The sequence below is a fragment of the Helobdella robusta genome (genome assembly GCF_000326865.2).
Source record: "Helobdella robusta unplaced genomic scaffold HELROscaffold_29, whole genome shotgun sequence".
In the NCBI taxonomy this organism is placed as follows: domain Eukaryota; kingdom Metazoa; phylum Annelida; class Clitellata; order Rhynchobdellida; family Glossiphoniidae; genus Helobdella; species Helobdella robusta.
This window is the reverse complement of record NW_008704475.1, coordinates 586,412-609,110: the sequence shown is the minus strand read 5'-3', so window position 1 is coordinate 609,110 and position 22,699 is coordinate 586,412. Positions and strand designations below refer to the sequence as shown.

The 22,699-nt window shown below is 31.1% G+C and overlaps 2 protein-coding genes across 2 annotated transcripts; both read right to left on the bottom strand.

Annotated features, from left to right (window-relative positions):
* Positions 1 to 6,420: 6,420 nt before the first annotated feature.
* On the bottom strand, positions 6,421 to 7,060 carry HELRODRAFT_174217 (hypothetical protein; the record flags this gene model as incomplete). Its single annotated transcript, XM_009020765.1, has 2 exons — positions 6,421 to 6,928; positions 6,984 to 7,060. 2 exons carry the CDS (start codon positions 7,058 to 7,060, stop codon positions 6,421 to 6,423), a joined length of 585 nt encoding a protein of 194 aa, XP_009019013.1.
* Positions 7,061 to 7,843: 783 nt separating this feature from the next.
* Positions 7,844 to 10,558, bottom strand: HELRODRAFT_174216 (hypothetical protein; the record flags this gene model as incomplete). Its single annotated transcript, XM_009020764.1, has 3 exons — positions 7,844 to 8,460; positions 9,896 to 9,963; positions 10,470 to 10,558. 3 exons carry the CDS (start codon positions 10,556 to 10,558, stop codon positions 7,844 to 7,846), a joined length of 774 nt encoding a protein of 257 aa, XP_009019012.1.
* Positions 10,559 to 22,699: the final 12,141 nt, after the last annotated feature.

The following is a 22,699-nucleotide window of genomic DNA, read 5'->3' as shown; positions in this document are numbered from 1 at the left end:
AAGTATAAAAAACGACTTTCAATATTTCGTACAATTAGATATCGAGCACATAAAGGGACTTCATTTCATTTGTTTGATAATAAAATATTTTTTTTATAAGTTTTCTTTTATTTTTGAAATAACTTAAATAGTGGAAATACCTATTGAAAAATATGATTACGACAAGATGTATTTCACACAAAGCAAGCAAGCGAGGCAGATGGCATTCACACAGCAGCATCAACCAGTGAACCTTTTTTTTTGTTAACACACAACCTTCCATCTGCCTCTAGCTCGTGAAAAAATATCAATGTTCATTTTTTATATCTCAAAAACAATACAATTTTTAAAAATACGCGCTGTCACCAGAAAGGAAACAAATGCAGTGGTGGGTGAGGCTGACAACAAGTCACCATAATCTCCTCCTTGTCAACCGCCCGCGACAGTATTTTCTGATAGTTGTTTACGAATCAAACACTCACACACACTTACATTTACAAAAGCACACACGCGCGCACAAACTCACATTTGTTGTTTGTTTTTTAGTTTTCTTCACTTTTTTTTTTATCTCACTCATTATCCAGTGTGTCCGTGTTTTTTGGTTGTCTTGTTGAAATGATGTGTTTGTGTGTGTGTGTGTGTGTGTGTGTGTGTGTGTGTGTGTGTGTGTGCATATATATAATATATATTTTTGTTTCTCAATAAAACATATCATTAGCATAGAAATGTTAATTACTATATTTCAAAAATGATGTTGCTAATGAGAATTTTTAATGTAAAAGTATTTAAATGTGGAACAGTTGCATTCTTTACAATCTGCAAGAATGGTGCAAGGGTGAAGGTTCTACAAACTTGGCAACTACTTTCGACAAATTTGTAAGTTAAAAATTACGTTGCAACACAAAAATAATGACTACTAACTTGGTTGAACATTATCCTACAATTGATTTGAATCAACATAGATGATGAAAATTTAACAGAATCATTTTTATAATGTTGAATGTGCTTCTCTGTTCAAATATAACATAATCCTCAAATGATGAAAAGGCTGTTAATGTGGATGTTGTTAATGTAAGTGTAGATATCACGTTTTGGTGTTATTAATGCTTGCATATTATGCGTTAATGTTGGTAATGCTCGCTCGCATTTTGAATGGCGAGCTAATGACTTTGCCATCAAAACTTTCATTCCATCTACTTGATGGCGGAATGCTGATTAATTTGTATGCTGCTAAAACAATTTCACAGCTGATGATCATATTATTATTTTGCATAAAAACAATCTGTGATGTTGGTTGTTGGCCTTATCATTAAGTGCTCTCCTCTGTATTCATGTCAAAAAGTACAAATCTAACATTCAACTAATTGAACTTTAAGTAGCCATTCTCCCGTTAACGGCGAAGTGATGTACATGTATTATTATAAACTCCATATTTAACTAGGTCTTAATTAAATATTTATTTTACATCTTACATGGTACTCACCATTCTGCTCGTATCTTACACTTTCCATTATAAATACACGCTTGTAGATACAAGTCAGTACGTACGCGTATATAAAGGCTGAATGTTGTTACACGTTGTTGTTGTTGTTAGAAGTTAGTAGAGGAGAAGAAGCATAGACAGAAAGGATAGCTACGCAAAGAGAGGAAAAGAAGGATGTCTGGATATCATTCAGCAGTAAAACGGAAAACAGTCATTGCAAATTAATTGAACAAAATAAATAAATCCAGCATGAGTATTTCTTTTCAATTTATTTGAATTAATTTCAATTAATCACCATGATTAAAGCTATATGTTAGTGTAAAAAATACACATTACTATAATATGGTTTGTAGATTCTAAAGATTCTAAAAAAATGAAAAAATAACGCTAACAATTTTGTTTGTTTCAAACCATAAACTTGAAATCTATTATGAATTACAACAGAAAACGACAGATAATAAACTGACAGAATTAAGTGTCAAACATTGCTTACCAAAACATTTTAACACAGTCTGAAACACAAAAACCCAAGACCAACCATTTGAACTGGCTTTTAGCATGTTTCCCTTAACACCACTGCAGATTAACGCACCACCAATTAATGATTCCACTAATCTGAAAATTTCCACTGGCAGATATTGTTCAATTCTGCCAAAGTGCCATTTCTTCAAATCAAAAAATAAATATTGTAAAATGCATGGCCTACTGGTTCAAAAATCTTTTGTAAACTAATTAAACCAGGGGTGGGCAAACTTTTTGCTGTGAGGGCAGCATTAAGAACTATTTTACTTTTGAATGGCCACATATGTACTTAAATAGCAAATTTTTTCGACCCGGGGGAAATTTTTGCAAGATCTGTGGTTCTTTTTTTTGTGGTGAACAAACCCTCGCGGGCCGCATAAAATAGCTAGGTGGGCTGCATGCCACTCGCCGCCGTAGCTTGCCCACCCCTGAGTGAATTAAATAATACTTTCACTATAAGAGCGGTTACCATTGTTTAAACAAATCAGTTGGGTGTTCCCACAAGAATAGTATTATTAGCAGTGTTCTTTATATCTGTGCAAAGCAAAACAGACGTTAACAGATTCAGCCTTTAGATTTTTACTTAATTTAGTTAAATTTTATTCTTTCGGTTATTAAAATTTTTTATTTTTTTCCGAGAGTCATATGGAATTGTTTAACGTCCAAATAACATCCCGCTTGTTTTCACTTTTATTTTTTAATTGCTCCTGGCTTAACAACAGGATGATGTTTCGTTGCCATCAGAGCAGAAACCAACTTTTAACTTTAATTTTGTAGTTTAAGTTGCAAAAGGACATATACTCAGTGAGTATATGTCCTTTTGTAACCTAAACTACAAAATACAGAATTTATTACCGTATTACTCAGTTTAATTAAAAAAACATTATAAACGTCAAAAAACTTTATAATTTGGTTGAAGCTTGCTAGTGTTTCAAATAATTAAAAACTAGAAAATACAAATATGCACTGTTCTTCTTTGATGGTTTTGTTGGTTTTTTAGGCTATTGTAAATATTTACATTGAACTTAATGATACAAGATGTCGTTAAAATTTGAATTCCCTCCATATTGCAACAAATTTCCCAAACCCATTGCTGTGCCGTCATTTCTTTCATGTATAGTTCAGTTTTTAAATGCTGGAAAATTTTGTTTGAAATTAAAAAAATGACATTAGCAAACATTTCACATATTTTCACAAGCAAAAATTTAAAAACATCCAAATGATGTTACCTCATGTATGGGCAGTTTTGACGTGCGGAAGTGTAGCAATTTTATAAAATATGAAAATAATGATTTGGCTGAAATACGGTTGTACGTAAACAAACAATTGTTAAAACTCTTCAAATATTGAAAAAAATTATAATTTATTGTATAATAAATCGCGTTGAACGATTATTTTTGAACGAAACAAAGATACAAAAAAACACCGTTAGAGTAGCACAAGGATTAAAAAATTAATTTTGGCAATAATTGACGAAATATATTTTAAATAAAAAATGTTAATAAACGTTATCATCATCATCACATCACCATCATAATCATTATTGTTGATGTTGAACGAGACACGTTGTTTCCGCCAATCAAGTACGTCTACATCATGACGTCACAAAAATTTTACTTTTTACAATTTCATTCGTTTTATGACATTTTAAAATTATTTCATGCGAAACCAACATTAACTTACTACTAAGTTGTAACAAGAAAGTTGAAATCACATCTTAAAATTATCATCAAACAGTACAAAGTTGAACATGGGGGGCTATATAAATGATCCATACCAGACGATGCACACACGAGTGGAACAAAGAAAACCAATACTTCGAAACATCAGATTTTTGCAAATATTTGTCAGATTAAAATGTAATACTATTTAAATATGATTCTGCTTCCTTTAAAAAAGTTATGGTAAAAAAAAATCTGCGAAAGTAGTAACCAGACATGCAAATGTATAAATAATTTTGGCAAACCAGAATCATCTAAAGTGCATCCGATGGGGCGTATAATGTGTGTAATAAAATGAAAACCATCTGCTCAATTGTTCACAAGCATTAGATGTAGACTTGTTTTCTTCTTTTTTTACAGACCAAAATTTTAACAGTTTTTAAAATTTTGCTGTCACATGTATGCCTTTTGTATTAATATAATAATATTTCTTGCAATGTCGGTGTCGACATTGTGATTAAGACGGATCCACCAAATTATTTTTCCTGACTTTTTTGAATTTTTTTCTTTGTAAGATATATAGTACTATTGAATGACTATTGACTTTGAAGGATGTCTTCTGTTGAGATAGATTGATAGTGGGTAGTTATTGTTTGACCAAACTTGTATGCGTTTGTCTGATTGCTATGTTTCTTCGGCTATTGTTGCGTGCGTGAATAAACTGCGAATTAAATTTTGATATTGCGCTTGAAGAGAGTTTTTCGTTTGATGCTTGCTAATATGCTGGGTCTTGTTATGGCATGTTTTATTTCGCGACATTATATTGAAAGTTTTGAATTGCTGTGTTTAGCGCTAGGTATCTTTCTTTAACGGTGTATATGTTTTGTGAAGTGATGTTGTAGATGACTGTTGCTGTTTAGAGGATTTTGTCTTGAAATATTTGTAGATTTTGTGAAATTGATTTTAATGAGTTTGGAGTCCAGATTGGACAAATGTATTAAATTGTCGATCTATTAATGCTTCAATTTGCATTCATTCTTCTTTGTTTTGATCACTATTGGTCCTTGAAAGTAATTTTAATAAGTTGGTTTCGGATGGATTTTTGATTGGGTTGCGGTGAGAGAAAGTGAACATTGTGCGAAAGTTAAGCCGTGTATTCTGATATTTTGCTTGTTATTATATATACATATATATATATATATATATATATATATATATATATATATATATATATATATATATATATATATATATATAAATTGAATTTCAATTGACTAAACTCACGAAACAACAACCCCACCGACAGAAGCCCTATACCTGAGAGGTACCAGTTGTTGCTGGATGTCTTCAAGGACAGAGTGACCAGGGCCGAGCAGCGTACATGCGACGTTGAAGCCCTCCTCAACAAAAAGTGCAAACTTGGAGATAAAACTTATTTGGAAAGATCAACAAACGAGGAATGTACGCGATTGGTCAGTTCAATATTTTTTTATTCAGAGCAACTTCCTTGCTTATTATCAGTGAAATTTTTTTTAATTTTTGCATTATAAGACGTTAAGATGTTTTTGTTATTTTGTTATCTAATTTTACTTTGTGCATTATAAGATGTTTTTTGAATAATTTCTTAAGTTAATTTCATTTCGTTTGTTTCCCAAGAACATGAGAAATGTAAACTTTTTTTGGTCGTATTTGGTTATTAAAAAAATTAATAAAAATTAAATGATTTATCGACTGAAAAATTGACAAGAAGATCATAAAAGTATAAAAAAGAATTATATTTAAAAATCTCAAACAGTTTACATCTAAATACTACGCTAAGACCATTTGATAATTTATATATAAATGTTTTTATAATCAACATATTTGGTCATTAGTCAGTTGACCGTTTACAGATTTTAAATTAAATAAAAACCAAATATCATAAATAACAGCATTATATTTAGAAATTCTTTTTGACTAGAAATTATACATTTGTGTGTGTAAATATATATATATATATATATATATATATATATATATATATATACATAAGAGCACACACACGAACACTCTATTAAGATAGCCTAGTAGTAAATTGTTTGCATTCTGCGACGCAATGACTGGATGATGGATTCCAATGCGTTGAGATCCTCGCCCGCTCGTAAGCATGTTTTTGCATCCAAGTAATTTTTTTTTGAAATTGATCCTAGGTGTTCCTGATATTCCGCACTGCACAGGACTTTCCGCTCATCAAATGATATTTTTATACTGCTATTATTATTATTATAAAAAAATATATTATATACACGTAATGTTATTCTATCAGCATACAAACACACACACACACACACATACACACACACACACACACACACACATATATATATATATATATATATATTTCAAAAATTCAACACTACTTTCAACATTGTTCAACTTTTTTATATTTCTTTTTAATTTATTAATGTCAGAGAAATTAGACATTTTATTGTTTTTTAAAAATTTTTATTAAATAAATTTGCAAATAGCTATTTCGAGTTATAGATAACTCATCTTCAGTGCATTATATATAAGGTATGTAAGATATTTGATAAGAAAGAACAAGTAATTATTAATTTATATAAATTATTTAATTAAAACAGAAAACCAATGAAGTAAATTTAATAACTATAAACAATATAAAACGCGATTTTTAAAATTTTTTAAAATTTTTTAACGGCAAGATTGTTTATGTTATGGTTGTTAAGGTAAATATCAACGCTCAGCCGAGAAGCGCGAATTAATTTATTTAATTAACTACATATTATTAATATTTTTTTGACAATATTTAAAAACATTATTATTATTATTATTGTTAACGTTATTATTATTATTATCATCGCAGTGGTTCTTCTTGCTTCTTGTGATGATGTTCCATTTGCAAGTGATATTTGCGCTGTGGGTTGTAGCATTGGTATATACAGTGTTGGCACTGTTGTTGTTGTTGTTATTGTTGATGCTGTTGTTGTTGATGTTGCTGTTGGTGTTGTTGATGTTGTTGTTAGGGTTGTCACTATTGATGATGTTCCAATTGCAACTGATATTTGCGCTGTGGGATGTAGCATTGGTATCTACAGTGTTGGCACTGTTGTTGTTGTTGTTATTGTTGATGCTGTTGTTGTTGATGTTGTTGTTGGTGTTGTTGATGTTGTTGTTAGGGTTGTCACAATTGATGATGTTCCAATTGCAACTGATATTTGCGCTGTGGGTTGTAGCATTGGTATCTACAGTGTTGGCACTGTTGTTGTTGTTGTTATTGTTGATGCTGTTGTTGTTGATGTTGTTGTTGGTGTTGTTGATGTTGGTTTTAGGGTTGTCACTATTGATGATGTTCCAATTGCAACTGATATTTGCGCTGTGGGTTGTAGCATTGGTATCTTTGTATCATTGGTATCATTGGTAGCATTGGCACTGTTGTTGTTGTTGTTATTGTTGATGCTGTTGTTGTTGATGTTGTTGTTGGTGTTGTTGATGTTGTTGTTAGGGTTGTCACTATTGATGATGTTCCAATTGCAAATTCTCTGACATTAATAAATTAAAAAGAAATATAAAAAAGTTGAACAATGTTGAAAGCAGTGTTTCAATTTTTGAAATGTTGCGTTAACAGCAGTCTGTTACATATATATATATATATATATATATATATATATATATATATATATATATATATATATATATATATATATTTCAAAAATTCAACACTATTTCAACATTCAACATAAAATTTTAAAAAAAAAAACAATAAAATGTCTAATTTCTCTGAAATTAATAAATTAAAAAGAAATAATATATATATATATATATATATATGTATATATATATATATACATATATATATATATGTATGTATATATATATATATATATATATATATATATATATTGGAAAGATAAATTTTTGATACATATTGTTATAATACTCGCTGTCGTATTCGATTTACGAAGCGACGGGTTCAAATCTTCGATTGAATAAAATACTCCAAACAGTTATTAGTTATTAAACTTTATTTACAGAAGAAATCAACTAATCGTTTATTTCTACCGTGTTTCCTCGAATATAAGACAGGGTCTTATATTAATTTTTTCCCAAAAATTGCCCTAGGTCTTATATTCGAGGGAGGGCTTATATTATTATGCCAATTTTTTCGACATCATTTATTTTTCCCAAATACAATAATATTTTATTCAAATACAATAAGATCATCATCTTCTGGGATATCATCATTTTCTTCCAGATCAAGACCTTGAATTCCAGCCAAGATTTCATTTGACTCCAGCTCCTTCAGTATCATAGGTCCCAATCTATCGTGTTTTGCGATGTTGCTCGCTTCAAATGGCGATGTTTTGTCCAAGTACCCTGCTTTCAGAGCCTTTGCAACACAGCTATCAGTGACTTTGCCCCATGCATTCCTTACCCAAGAGACTACCTCCTGCAGATTAGGCTTCACGAAGTTGTTATTTTTGTTCCTTGACATCCTATTCTCAATATAATCATTGATTTCAAGTCTGAGGTAATCCTTGAAAGGCATGTTTATTGCAATGTCCAAGGTCTGGAGGTAAGCAGTCATCCCTGCTGGGATCATAACCTGATCAACCCTTCTTTCTGCCAAGAAGTTTTTCATATCCTTTGCACGATGAGTGCTTGCAGAGTCCCAAATGAGGAGACCTCGTTGACTTCCTCTTAAAACAAGTGGCAGCATAAGGTCCACCCATTTTCTTATTACATTCTGCGTACTCCATGCCTTTTCTGATTCCAAGACATAAACTCCTCCCTGGCATTCAATCTTTTCTTTCTTTCCTTTGGTAATAAGAAGTGGAGCAGCTTTCTTCCCATCCAGACGAATTGCCAAAATGCAGGTGACGCGTGCACTTTCATATCCAGTTGATGGTACATAAATTGATGAAGCTCCTCTGAAGTCGACTGTCTTTTGAGTGTCCTGACCCATGTAAACAGCAGTCTCATCCATAGCAATCATGTTGGAAAGCTGATACTTTGAAAAATCCAAACCATCCATGAAAGACTTGAACATGAGAGCTCTCTTGACAGCTTCTTTATCCTCAAGCTTGAACAGTGTTGTTGATCTTCGTAGTGAGAGTTCATACCGCTGAAGGAAGCGATCCAGCCAACATTTTGAAGCTTTGAACTCCTCAGGAGGGATGTCAAGTGTAGGAGCCATCTCGAGAGCAAAAGCTTGAATCTCAGCTCTGCGCACAACCATACGGTTTTCTCTCTTCTCAGCAATCCAGTCAAAGATGATGTCTTCTAACTCTGGAAAGAATGGACAATTTCCAGAGCCACATTTTCTTTTTTTTGCCTGCCCATCTTCAACCTTTTGATTGAGATCATCATACTGTGCTCGCCATTTCCTAACCATTCGTACGTCCAACTTCTTCTCTTTGCAAAATGCAGTAATATTTTGATCTCTGCATTCTTCCACAATTCCTTTTTTGTATTCGACAGAGTAACTTTTCCTCTTGCCACTCATCTTAAATATGGGCAAAATGTTACAAAATAGTTTATTTAAATAGAAAAAATAACCCTTACTTTGACAGCTTTGTAACCTCAGGATATGCTTGAAGGAGGAAAAACAGTTCGAACAACGAAAAATCCTCGAAAAACGAAAAATCTTGCAGCAGTTGACGTTTCCGGTGTGGTTTTGACAGAAGTTTTTGTTGTTGTCAGCTGATTCATACTAGAAATTATAATCGAGGGAGGGCTTATATTCGAGGGAGGGCTTATATTAGAAAAATAGACAAAAAACGTGCTAGGTCTTATATTTGAGGGATGTCTTATATATGAGGAAACACGGTAGCAAATTCAAATTAACGCAACAATTAACTTTTAAATTGCTTAAAATCTATCGCTATGACAACGTCAACAAACAAATCAAATATCGCTTTAAATAATTCACCGAATCGCTCAGTGGCGTCACTAGGGTTGGTGTCACCCGGTGCGGTAACTCATGGTGTCACCCCTCTCATGACACCCCATAGACATACAGCATTCTTAGCAAAATTTATAAACACGAACAAGTTAAATGTGCTCGGCCGCGGCGCTTAATAATTCGGACGTCGAATTTGAATGGTATAAATGTCGAATACAAAAATGATTTGAACGAAAAAAATTTTATTCATAATACATTTCTGGGCGCTGGGCGGGTTAGGCTAAATTAATGATAAGTATAATTTCATGGAGGGACATAAAAACATATACAGTGATATTTTGGTGTCACCCCCTGTGAGGGTGTCACCCGGTGCGGTCCGCACCCCCCGCACCCCCCTAGTGACGCCACTGGAATCGCTATTCACGAAATCACAAAATCACGAATTTCATTAATCACGGATTTCACTAATCTTCTTGCGACGTGCGCTTATATACTCTTCGCAAGCGTCGTTTCTAGATTCTTCCAGATGGTGCGATTCTAGCATACTCTAGAATGCTCCAGTCACTAGAACATTCTAGAATACGCTAGAATCTAGTGCGTTCGGTAGCACGGTTATAACAATATTTTGCTAAATTCAATCGAGTCATGATGTTTTGTTATTTTGTTACCTAACTTTTTTATTAGGTTCTTATGTTTGTAATCCAAATTGTGAATCAAATTTTAACGTTACATGAAGTCTAGATATTTAGTCTTTTTCTTCTCTGAGTTTAGTTATATTAGTCTTCAAAATGGATTTCACGGTGCAATCTGATTGATTTTATTTTGAAATGCCGGGTGGAAATATTCCACGCCAGTCAATTTAATTTAGATTCACAATTTGGACTATGAACGTAAAAAAATAATAAACACAAAGTGAGAAAACCTGAAAAAGAAGCGTACGAATCTGATAATTTCGATCAAAAGTAAAACAATATTTATATTTATTGGTTTTTGCGTCAAACCCTTCCACATATTGTTACACACATTTATTTTATAATTAGAATTGTCCTTGTTATTTTATTTCATTTAAGGCTTTAAATATTTTTTGACAATTTAGGTTTAGTTAAGAAGTTTTTTGAGATTTCATTGTAAAAAGCTTAGTCATTAATTTAACATATAAATGTATGTATGTATGTTTGTGTGTGTGTGTGGTGTGCTTATGTGTGTGGTGTCGGTTTGTCTGCAAAAAACGTATTATGCAACAAATAATCATAATGATTTAATTGAAGCCATTTTAATATAATAATTTTAAAATAACTACAATAAAACAATTATATTAAATAAACAATTATATTAAATATAGTTCTCAAGTAACAATAAAATTTATAATATTTTTTAATAATATTCTTTTTAGTCTTTAATATAAAAAAGATATGTTGAATGTAAGAACTATAATGGCGCAATTTCTTTAGAAGTTTATCTTATTTTTGTCCTTTTCCTTGGATCACCAATCAAATCTAAACTGCAATGAAATTTAAAATATATTGAAAATAAATAAAATAATTATTAACTGAATAATGTTCATTTTTGTGCAAACTGCCAGAAAGCTGTAAGTACTGCATGAGTGATGACGTTGTCATTCGTTCAACTGCATGTTATGTTATCACTGTCCTATAGGCTTCTATTAGACATTCACTATATTTTCAGTTCTGTCATATTTTTATTTTAAAATTATAATTTTTTCATGAAGTTGGGACGTTGTTAGTCTGGAAAAATAAATAAAATTGGATGCCCTAACGTTTCAATTTTAAATTTGTTTAAAGATGGCGCTGAGATTCTGTTGTGTGGTGGCAGCATTCTGCCATTGGTAATTTATATATTGATAATTTATATTATATTGCTGCTCTATGTTATACTCAGAGGTGCTGAACCTAAGCAGTAACCTGCATTTATCAAAATATTTAATGACTCTTTATGCAGAAATTTAAAAATAATGCAGTTTAATTAACAAGTGATTCTTTTAAAATAAAAAAATATTTTTTTGGCTGACTATATTTTTTAATAATAATAATAACAGCAATAATAATAATTTTAGATAAAACTTCATATTGATAGTGATGATAATAATAATAATAACTTTTATATTGATAATGATAATAATAATTTTTTTATAATAAATCTGATTGGCTGAGAGATTGGCTGACCATGCCTGTAAGCAGCTGCGTCGCAGAAATGTTATCTCTGCCCTACAAATATTGAAGCCTCAACGTAAAATAGCTAAAGTGCCATGCTGAAATAGCGAGGATGAAACTCCGTGGTTACTTTAAACGAAACGCAAGCGATGAAATAAAATCTCTCTGGAACGAAACATGTAACACTTACAGAAAAGTTGACAATCTAATTCCGGAGAATGTAGATATTAAGCAGCACTAGAAGCTCTCAAACGACAACGTCATCAGAGGGACCTGAACTACCTGTCGATAGCAGTGTCAAGTAGCTCTGGTCAAATCAGTAAATGAAAATATCCACAACTCAGAGATTGCACGATGGTCTAAATCGACAGTAAAACTATCCGAAGTCCTTTATAAATTTATAAGAAAATATATTACACAACAACTGCCTACAAACGCTAACCTTCAAAGATGGGGCAAAACAACCAATGCATTATGCCCTCTTTGCAACGTGAGACAAACTAATAAACACGTGTTCTCAAATTGTAGCTCAACGGCAGCACTCAAACGATACTTAAATCGCCACAACAAAGTTTTCTCAATAATCATCAACAATATCAAAGCATGTGCTGGTCCGAATATCGCCATCTTCGCGGATGTAGAGGATGATGCGACACGTCCACTATCAGAACTATTCAGATCGCTTAGACCAGACATCGCCATTCTCAGCAACAATACGATTGAAATACTTGAACTAACCATTTGCCACGAAACAAACTTTGTCAAGTCCAGGCAATACAAACTCGACAAATATACAAGCAATCTCAAAAACAACCTGTTGAACAATTTTAGTCATTATACTGTTTTAATAAATTCTTTTGAATTATCGCCCATAGGGTTTTACAATTCTTTCAATTTGTCTTTGATTAAAATTGATTGGACCGAATATTTTCTCCAAAGTTTAATTAGCAGTGTGATATCATCATCATATGCTATATATTGTGATCGGAACAATGCGTGAATCAATTTTCATAACTATCTTATCATCGCTGTACTTATTTTATTTTAAATAAAGAGCAATGATGACTAACTATGATGATTATGATTTTATTTAAATTTTATTTAAATTTAATTTTATTTTAATCATGACTATTTCTCTGTTAATTAACTAATTACTGACTTTACGCATTTGATGAAAAATAAAAGATCTGTTCCCATTATTATTATTATGAGATGATATAACAATACGACTCTCCTGCACAAAGCGACCACATCTACTGATCGCCTACAACTGACCGGATATTAGATTCATCTACAGAAATAGCAGGAAATGCCTCTTGATTGATATCACAGTCCCCAAAGATCGAATGCTGCTCTCAAAGAGTTTTAAAATAAGATGCACAAAACACGCACGATTCCAAAAGTAGTCAGTGTCATGGGAGCGATGCGATAGGGTTGCAGAAATATGTTGATGAGTTACCTGGAGAAGAAAATGTCGCACAGATCTGAAGATTGCCATGTCTGGACGAAAACTGACAACAGTAGCGACAATGGCACAACTCTTTCATTTTTGATATCTGCGAATATCAGGCAATCTTCCTTACGTCATGACAACAAACAATCAACGATTTCGGTCAATATCTTGTCGTGTCGCATTACGGATCCACAGTTGACATTACATGTCTGTTTGTTTAGCGCCACAAAGAGAACATAGGTGTTTGAGTATCTTACTTTCTCTAAATAAATTTGCGTTGGTTGGCAGTTGTTAAATTAAGTTTATTCTGCAAATTTGAGTGGGGTATCTAATAGTGAATTTAGTTTCTTTGACCAGTGTGTTATTTGTTGCCGACTTGCTTAAGGAAACTTGACTTTGAAACAGGACAAAGTAGATAAGGCTAGAAGCTATTCGATCATTTCCCAACTTTTTTAGTGGCTGATATGTTGAACTTGAATCAGAAAGCATAGTGTAATAGTCAAACGATGTTTCACTCCTAAGACAACAATTTCATAATTTGAATTTGTTTTGAAATAATTGCGGAGTTTTAATCTCCTTCGCAACGCTGTCCTTGAGTGAAAAAATATTATGACCCCCAATCAAAAGTAGACCAAGTATTTTAGGCACACAGCCGCTAATGGGTATTGATAGCCAATTTCTAGCTTTTTCAACAACTAAATTGTCCAAATTGTTGACAATGAATATCAGAGAAAAACTGTAACTTTGTAGCTTGAACTTCAATTGTGAAGAAATAAATCTTCTAAAGGTTTGAAATTTTATTGGCGAAGAAACATCTAGTTTAGTTGTAGTTTTTAAGAGACGTTTTAGTTCGGGTTCAGAGACCACTTACTATTTGGTTTTTGTATCTTTTAATTCTGAATCGTAGACTTTTTCCGAGTATTTGAATCCACAACTCATTTACTGTTGGAACGGTTATGTTATTTATTGCCAACCTAGGTAAAAACTAATCGTATGAGCCATAGTTTTTCCCCATTCTAAACACTCAACATTTATCTATCCTCACTTGCAATTTGCATGCCAGGCCATTTGCACCCGGCTAGATTCGAAGTAAATAATTTATAGCACCATCTGAACTATGTACAATAATTGCTGTCTTCGGCGCAAATTGAAACTCCTTTTCAACTGCCTGATTGAGCAGTCTATTCTCATATTATTTGTCGTTTGAATAATAACAATAATGATAATAATATAATGATAATAATAATAATAATAATAACAACAACAATATTACCAATATTTAATTGTAACAATAATAATAACGTTGATGACGACGATCGTTAGGCTGGTTATGGCTATGCTGTTATTACAGTTATTGCGTTTCTTCTTAATGTAAAACTCATTCGGCGTCACTTTCATTTGGAGTGTTCTAATAAATAAACATCGCCTACAGCTCAGGTATGAAAATATTTTCAAATTTTTCTAAAAAAAGTTCATAAAACCATATATGTTGGTTATCGTTAGATATTGTTAGATGTTGATTTTTTGTGGGTGTTGTTGGCTGTTTTTGGTTGTTGTGGGATGTTGTTGTGGATGTTGTGTTATTGTTTTAAGATGTGCTGGATGTTGTAGGGTATTGGATGTTAGTGGTTTTTGTTGGATGTTGTAGGATGTTGTAAGATGTTGTTGAATGATGTTGCATGATGTTGCATGTTGTTGGATGATGTTGGATGATGTTGGATGTTGTTGCATGTTGTTGGGTGATATTGGATGTTGTTGGATGGTATTTGATGTTGTTGGATAATGTTGGACGTTGTTGATTGTTGATAACTGTTGCAGCATTTTGGCAAGTGAAAACCTTGCAAATAACAAAAATAATTTTTCATAAAATAACCAAGGTGCGTTTAACATTGTTTTTAGTAAGTAAATAGTAAATAAATAACGAAGAAAAATTGTATGATGAATATTTGTAGTCGAAGTATATCAAGTCACTGTATAAAACTGAATGGCTTCAGTAACAAATCGCACCAACAAATCTTACTCACAGTCACAACTACCTGCTATAGAAAACTGATCCTCCCGTCTGTGAACGTTGTCTAAAAATTATAATAATAGAACACATTTTTCTATGTGAAAAATCTAAAGAATTATCACCAAGCACTCTATTTCGAAAAATATTTTCAACAATCTTGGAAACATAACAAGCCTTATCTCTGTTATAAATTTCATGAAAGACCTAAGAGAACGCATTTGAAAACATCGAAGACATTAAAGATATTTTGATGAACTTATGGCACATTGCATGGTACCTAACATGAAGTTGAAAACTGACTCAACAACAAAGATTCATTAACAACGGATGAATTAAACTAATGAATACTTTTTTTTATTTTGTTTACACTAGAAAGACGAGAATGTTAAAAAAGAAATTGAATAAAGTTGACTTGAGAAATTGGAAGCGTTAATGATTGCAATTTAAAGTATTCTAACATCAGAGTAATAAAAACGAATGAGAATTTTATAGATTATAATTGGTTCAAAACAAAATTTTTAATGAAAATATTTCAGCAAACAAATAAATAACACTTGCAAATTTTATTTAAAGTAGGTGGAACATTTTTTTCAACAGTGTATTTAAGAACTAAAAAAAAAACAAAAAAGTATGCACGAAGGTGAAAGAATTTGTAAAACATTACAAGAATAAAATCACACCTGCAAGGATTTGGTGTTCATTTTTTCTGCATTAGCACAAATATTTTGGCTGGGTGTCTTTGCAACGCTTCATTGAAAAATTTTCTTTAGCTCCAATTTTAATGAGTGTTTTTGTGTCTTTGTTGCACGTTATTTAGATGACGTTATAACTATAAATGGTGGAAACGTTTTCAAAAGAAATGCTATACTAATGTTTGTTTTATAAATAAACAAATAAGTAATAAAATTAAATGATTGTTATTTCAATAATTAATTTTTTTATCAACGCAGTGTAAATTTAATAATTAAATTCAATTCAATAATTAATTTTTTATCAACGTAGTGTAAATTTAATAAAAATTAATAAAATAAACATTGAAGAATAGACAAAATTCTGATATGTTGTCATTATATTTCAAAAAACCCCACTGTCATATGAAGTTTTATATGTTTTTTGTGTTTGAAGCGAAATGAAATTTAAAAATAACATTAAAAAAATTGTTGTTATGATTAAATTTGTTTTCGTTTTATTTTTTTTGATTTTTATGGAAATATTTTCAAAAGAATTTATTGGCTGAATTTGGTTTTGCTCATTCACTGTTTTCGCAATTGAGTTGAGCCGCTTCATTCATTTTGTAGGATTAGGTTGTGACAACATCAGAGAATTACATTTCTGTTATTATCAGTGAAACATCTGGATTTGAAAATTAATCATCGCTTTCTTAGTTATATTATTCAAATCTTAGTTCCAATGTCACGTGTGAAATCTCTGGAAAGAATGCTGCATGCTTATCCCGAAAAATTGATTGATATATAGTTGTTTTGTGCTTCATGTTTTTATTAGGTAGATGATTCAGTTTGTTGTTGCAAGAGATTTTGAAATGTTATTATTTATGTTAATATATCTATTTCTTTTATTGTTCCATTACTTTTATATCATAGGTTTTGTAATATACCGTTTTTCACAATTGACAAGGTCAAAAGTTCTGAGACTGTTTAAAAAATCAAAACTTTATTATAAGGTTGATAATGGATGATATGTAACATGTTTCTTTAAATCTCTCGCGTGAGAAAAATAAGTGAATAGCTAACAAATAGAGCTTATGAACGTTTTAATGAACTTTATTTTATTGAGACTGATCTGAATACAAAAAAACTAAATTGAACAAAGCTAATTTAAAGTTGCTTTGCACTTAAGTTTATCAACGCGGTGCATTGAACCGCTGAACTTGTCAGTTTTGAGTTAAAAGAAACATTCAATCCTTGAATTTAAACTGTTGAATATACTAAAAAAATGTTCTTTAGGTTATTGAAAATAAATTTGAATTTTTCAAAAAAAATTATGAAAATATATTATAAAAATATTATTGAAACGTCGTGTACACGGTTTTACATTGTTCAAAATAATTTTTAGTTTCATCCCCAGCCGTTAAAAGACAAAAATAATATTATGACTACTCAAATAATTTTTTTAATAATACCGATATGTAATTTTTACAATATAGAAACAAATATTTCAACAAATTAATAAAAATATTATTTGAAAAAAATAAGAAATCAATGAAAAATCTCAAACAGAAATCACGGCCTGTACAATTGAGCGCGAAGAACAACACGATCATATGCAAGGAACAGAACTGGATGTTGAGAGACATCTTCAACATTCATCAAACCATAGTTCATCCATCGTTCAATCTCACGAAGAAATGTAGGACAGCCACTGCCAAATGTCAAGCGTGTCTTCATCTCGAGCAACCTACCGTTACCACCTCCAATACTGACATCATCAACAACAACAGCAACAACAACAACAACAGCAACAACAACAACAACAGCAACATAAACAACAACAGCATCAATAACAGCACTTATCAACATCAACAACGACATCATCAACGCAGACCAAAACAAAAAGAACAGGAAATATTATACCGCCAAATGACATGTAAGAAATACTTACTTCTTAAGAAATCAATTTTTCAATAAAAACACACATACACGGGCACACGCATGTACACATACACACATACATGTACATTTACACGTGGATTTGTATATATAAATATATATACATACATATATATATATATATATATATATATATATATATATATATATATATATATATATATATATAAACATTTGTATCTTTTATTATTTATATTCTCAAAAGCACTCCACAAAATACCGCCTTAAAAATCTTAAATGATGGTTACATTAACGAAACAAACATTAAATTAGATAACATACGATTTAAACGTCTTAATAACTGAGGCAAAAAATATTTGTTCAATTGTTTCTAAATTACTTAAACTACGAAAATAAATAATCATAATCATGTTTAATGACGTGACTCGATGGCGCCATTTTCCTTCTCAAAACAATGGTCAACCACATTTAATTTGTCAACCACATGCATTTTGGTAAATGATCACTTTCTGGTCTAAACATAATTTGGCCAAAAGTGTTCCATAAAATCACATCAGCATATTTTGCATTCACTCACTGTCAAAATGAAGTTGGCGGTTAAATTTCATCAGGCATGATTGACCTTTTTCTTCCAGAACGCCACGAGATAGGACAATGAAAAACGCCAATTAGTTTGATATGGTGGCCTATAGACAAGGAGTTGCAACAGGCCATGGCACTCAAGTAAAATACTTTTTTTTTTACAGAAGGCTTTACTGGCAGCAAGCAATCCATACTCCTGAAAAACATCGGCGATACTGCAGCTAAAAATATCGCTGATATCGATGCCGATATTAATTTATGTAATATATATATATATATATATATATATATATATATATATATATATATATATATATATATATATATATATATATATAAATATTTTGCCCATTTTGCATTAATTAACTTCTTTATAAGACATTCAACGAGGCGGTATTGTTTGAGTTCATATTTATCTAAAACTGGAATAAAGCTAACAGCGCTGTTTCGGCTGTTTCGGCATATATATATATGTGTGTGTGTGTGTTTATATCTTATTTTATTTTAATTATTTTATTAGTCCTATCAAAATACTTACTAGTTTGATAAATTCAAAATGAAATTGAACAATTGAACAAACTTTTGTTGGACAATTTAAAATTATCTTTATAATTTTTTTTCACTATATTTCGAAAAGACTGAAAACTCGTTGCTTATTTCAATCTTCTTCTCAGGAAAAGATGATTTGTTACCAGGCGTTGAATCTCGAATATATATAAATATATATATATATATATATATATATATATATATATATGTATATATATATTTATTTTTATTTATTTATTTATTTTTGAAGGATGACCAAAAAAGATAAACTTGTGGATAGGCCACCCTTAACTAAAATTTCTAACTATAGATGTAACAGAAATGTCATGAAATACATACACATAAACTCACGCTCACACATACTTACAAACACGCACCATTCTACAATTCATATCACAATACTGTTATACAGAACTGAAGAAACAGGATCAATGAAATGAAATGATCTGGAAACCAAACATACGCTCACTTACACACTCAAATAAATAGACACATAAACAAATATGGCCACACACCATACACATATAGGGCGTGGCCACATGTCTCAAGGAACAGCCGAGTGAATGGACATCTTACACATAGATATGTGCCCCTCCACATACACCCCCGCTGTACCCTGGTTAACGCTCCTAGAATACAATATTTATATACATATATACACATATCTACACATACACATGCACACACGCACACACACAAACACACAGACACACGCACACTCATAAACACGCACACTCACCCAAACACACACACGCACACTTACCCACACACACTCTCACGCAAGCACTCCCGCACACACACAAACACACACACACGCACTCACGCACCTATACCCATCCTCAGACACACACACACACACACACATACATATTTCGTCGAACCTGATCGAATCTCCCAGATTGTTAACGACCCGGCAGACCCAACCAAGCCCAACATAATTCATATTCCTAAAATACGCTGCCTGAATACACAGATACATACATACCTATAAAAATTCATAATGATTCAAATATGAAGTATATTTACCACAATTACACATTAAAAATATCATTTATGGAAACTTATGAAAACCGTATACACATGATAAGTTGGCCAAATAATAAGAAATTCTTGTTCTAGTAAATAATAAATGTAAATAAATGTTGTTCAAGAAAAAATGACTATGATACATACAAACAAAAACACACCCAACACACACCTGACACACACACTCACGCACACAAACATACATGCCTTTTTGATATCAAGTTAAAAAAAAAGTATTTTGCTCAATCAAAAATTTTTTGACTGTTTTTAAATAAATGTTTTTAACATATATTTTTAATTTCTCTGTTAATAATTTCATCCCAAACTTTTGGACCAGAAATTTTTAAGCTATTATTTATTATTTTCAATCTAGAATAACTGGGATAAAAAGTTGATGTATTCCTTAATACTTTAGTTTGGATCGAGCTTCTTAAGTTGAAGAAATGTTTAAAAAACAACGGGAGTTCACAGTGTACATATTTATACATAAAAATAGCTAAGGTATACAAGTGGATATTTTTAACATTCAAAATTTGTAAAATATTGTAATAATTAGAAATATGGCAGCGAGGATGAAGATTGAAAAAGAGATGAATGAAACGGATATGTTGCACGTCTAAATTTGGACTGTTTCCCAACAGCAAATTACAATACGTTAGGTTTGAGTAAATAAGGGTATAATATAATTCTAATAATACACTTTTTGTTATTTTATTTTTAATTTTATATAATATACCTATTGTTTTATTTATTTTTTTGGAGATAAAATTAATGTGCTAGTCCCAGGATAAGTTATCGTTGATGAAGATACCTAAAAATTTTGTTGAGCTCGATCGATGTATAGGATTACCATTGATTTGTATATTTAAGTCTGTGATACAATTGGTTAGTATTCTTGGTCCAAATATCATATATGTGCACTTTGTATAGTTTATTATTAAATCATTAAAGGTAAACCAATTGGCGATGGATTGAATTTCATTGTTGATAGAATTTAAATCTTTGTTAGGTTCTTTAGTATGAAAGTATATAGTCGTGTCATCAGCAAATAATAAAAATTTAGCTGATGTAGTTATGTGGCATAAATCATTTATAAATAAGGTAAAAAGTATTGGTCCTAATATTGAGCCTTGTGGGACTCCGCAGTTAATCTGGAGCCTTTCTGATTCATAGGTTTCGATTGAGACATATTGTTTTCTTTCTCCAAGGTAAGAGGAAAACCATCTATATGCAACTCCTCTTATACCGTATGAATAGAGTTTTCTTAACAGTTTTTCATGGTTTATTAGATCATGCCTTTGATAGATCTATAAAAATTCCTAATGTGAAGATCTTTTCATTCAATTTTTCCATCACTCTCTGCGAAAATTCTACTATAGCGAGCTCCGTCTGCTCGAAATCCATACTGACTTTCATGAATAATATTATTAAACTGTATAAAAGATTTTAATCTCTGGCACATCAATTGTTCTATAATTTTTGAAATAGGCGAGAGAAGAGAAACAGGGCGGTAGTTAGATATATCTAACCGATCTTCTTTTTTGTAAACTGGTATTACTTTAGCGGTCTTATAGCATTGAGGAGAGTAGCCCTGGGAGAAAGAAAGTTTGCATATGTATGTTGAAGGCTTTATTATTTCATTAATTATCTGTTTGATTAAGTAATTACTTAAGTTATCCTGAGAAATACTTGTTTTGTTTTTCATATTTTTAACTATATTTAAAATTTCTATTTCATCAACTGGTCTTAAAAAGATGGATTGACATATTGAATTTACAATTTTAAATTTATCGTGATAATGTTTGGGTTTATTTTGATTATCCAATAAAGTTTTGGCAATGTTGATGTAGTAGTTGTTAAATTCATCACATATTTCTTTTTTATTTTCAATTAAATTATTATCAATTTTTATGCTACTTATGCTAAATGTATTCTTTTTCCTAATAAGTATATTGTTTATAATATTCCATTTTTTCTTTGCATCATTTTTGGCGTCTAGGAACTTTTTATTAAAATATTTATTTTCGTTATGGCGTTTAAATGTTGTAAATTTGTTTCTGAACAGTTTATATTTATTTAAATTTTCAGTTGTCGGATTAAGTAGATATTTCTTGTACAATTTATACTGTTTATTCGACATTTTTAAAATATCATTTGTTATCCATGATTTTTTGTTTTTAGGTTTATAAGTTTGGAAAGGAGCAAACAGTTCAAGTGAGTTATTAATTATGTTGTAGAAGGATAAGCAAGCATTATCGAGATTACGATCATTCATTAAAGGAGTCCAGTCAGCTACTGCAAGATGGGTTTTAATTTGATTTACAGTTTTTTTACTTAAATTTCGCTTATTAAGAAGTTCATGAGAACGGTTTAGCAGATCTGGATTATTAGATATTGAGTATATAAGAAAGTGATCAAAGAAATCTGAGATGATTACTCCACTATTAAAAGATTCAGACGAATTTGTGAATATATTGTCAATTAGTGACGCTGTAGAAGGAGTAACACGAGTGGAGATTCTATTAGCGGAATATAACCATAAGAGGACAATAAATTTTCAAACATTATTATGTTTTGTGAGTTTACGTTTAGTAAGTCAGTGTTAAAGTCGCCAACAATATAAGATTGTTGAGTTGGCTTTAGCGCACCCAAAACCAGTTCAAGTTTATTTAAAAAATAATTAAAATTAATGTCTGGCGGACGATACAAGGCAATCACATTTGTTGACTTATAGAAAATATTTGATTTTATATTTATCCATAACATGTCTAC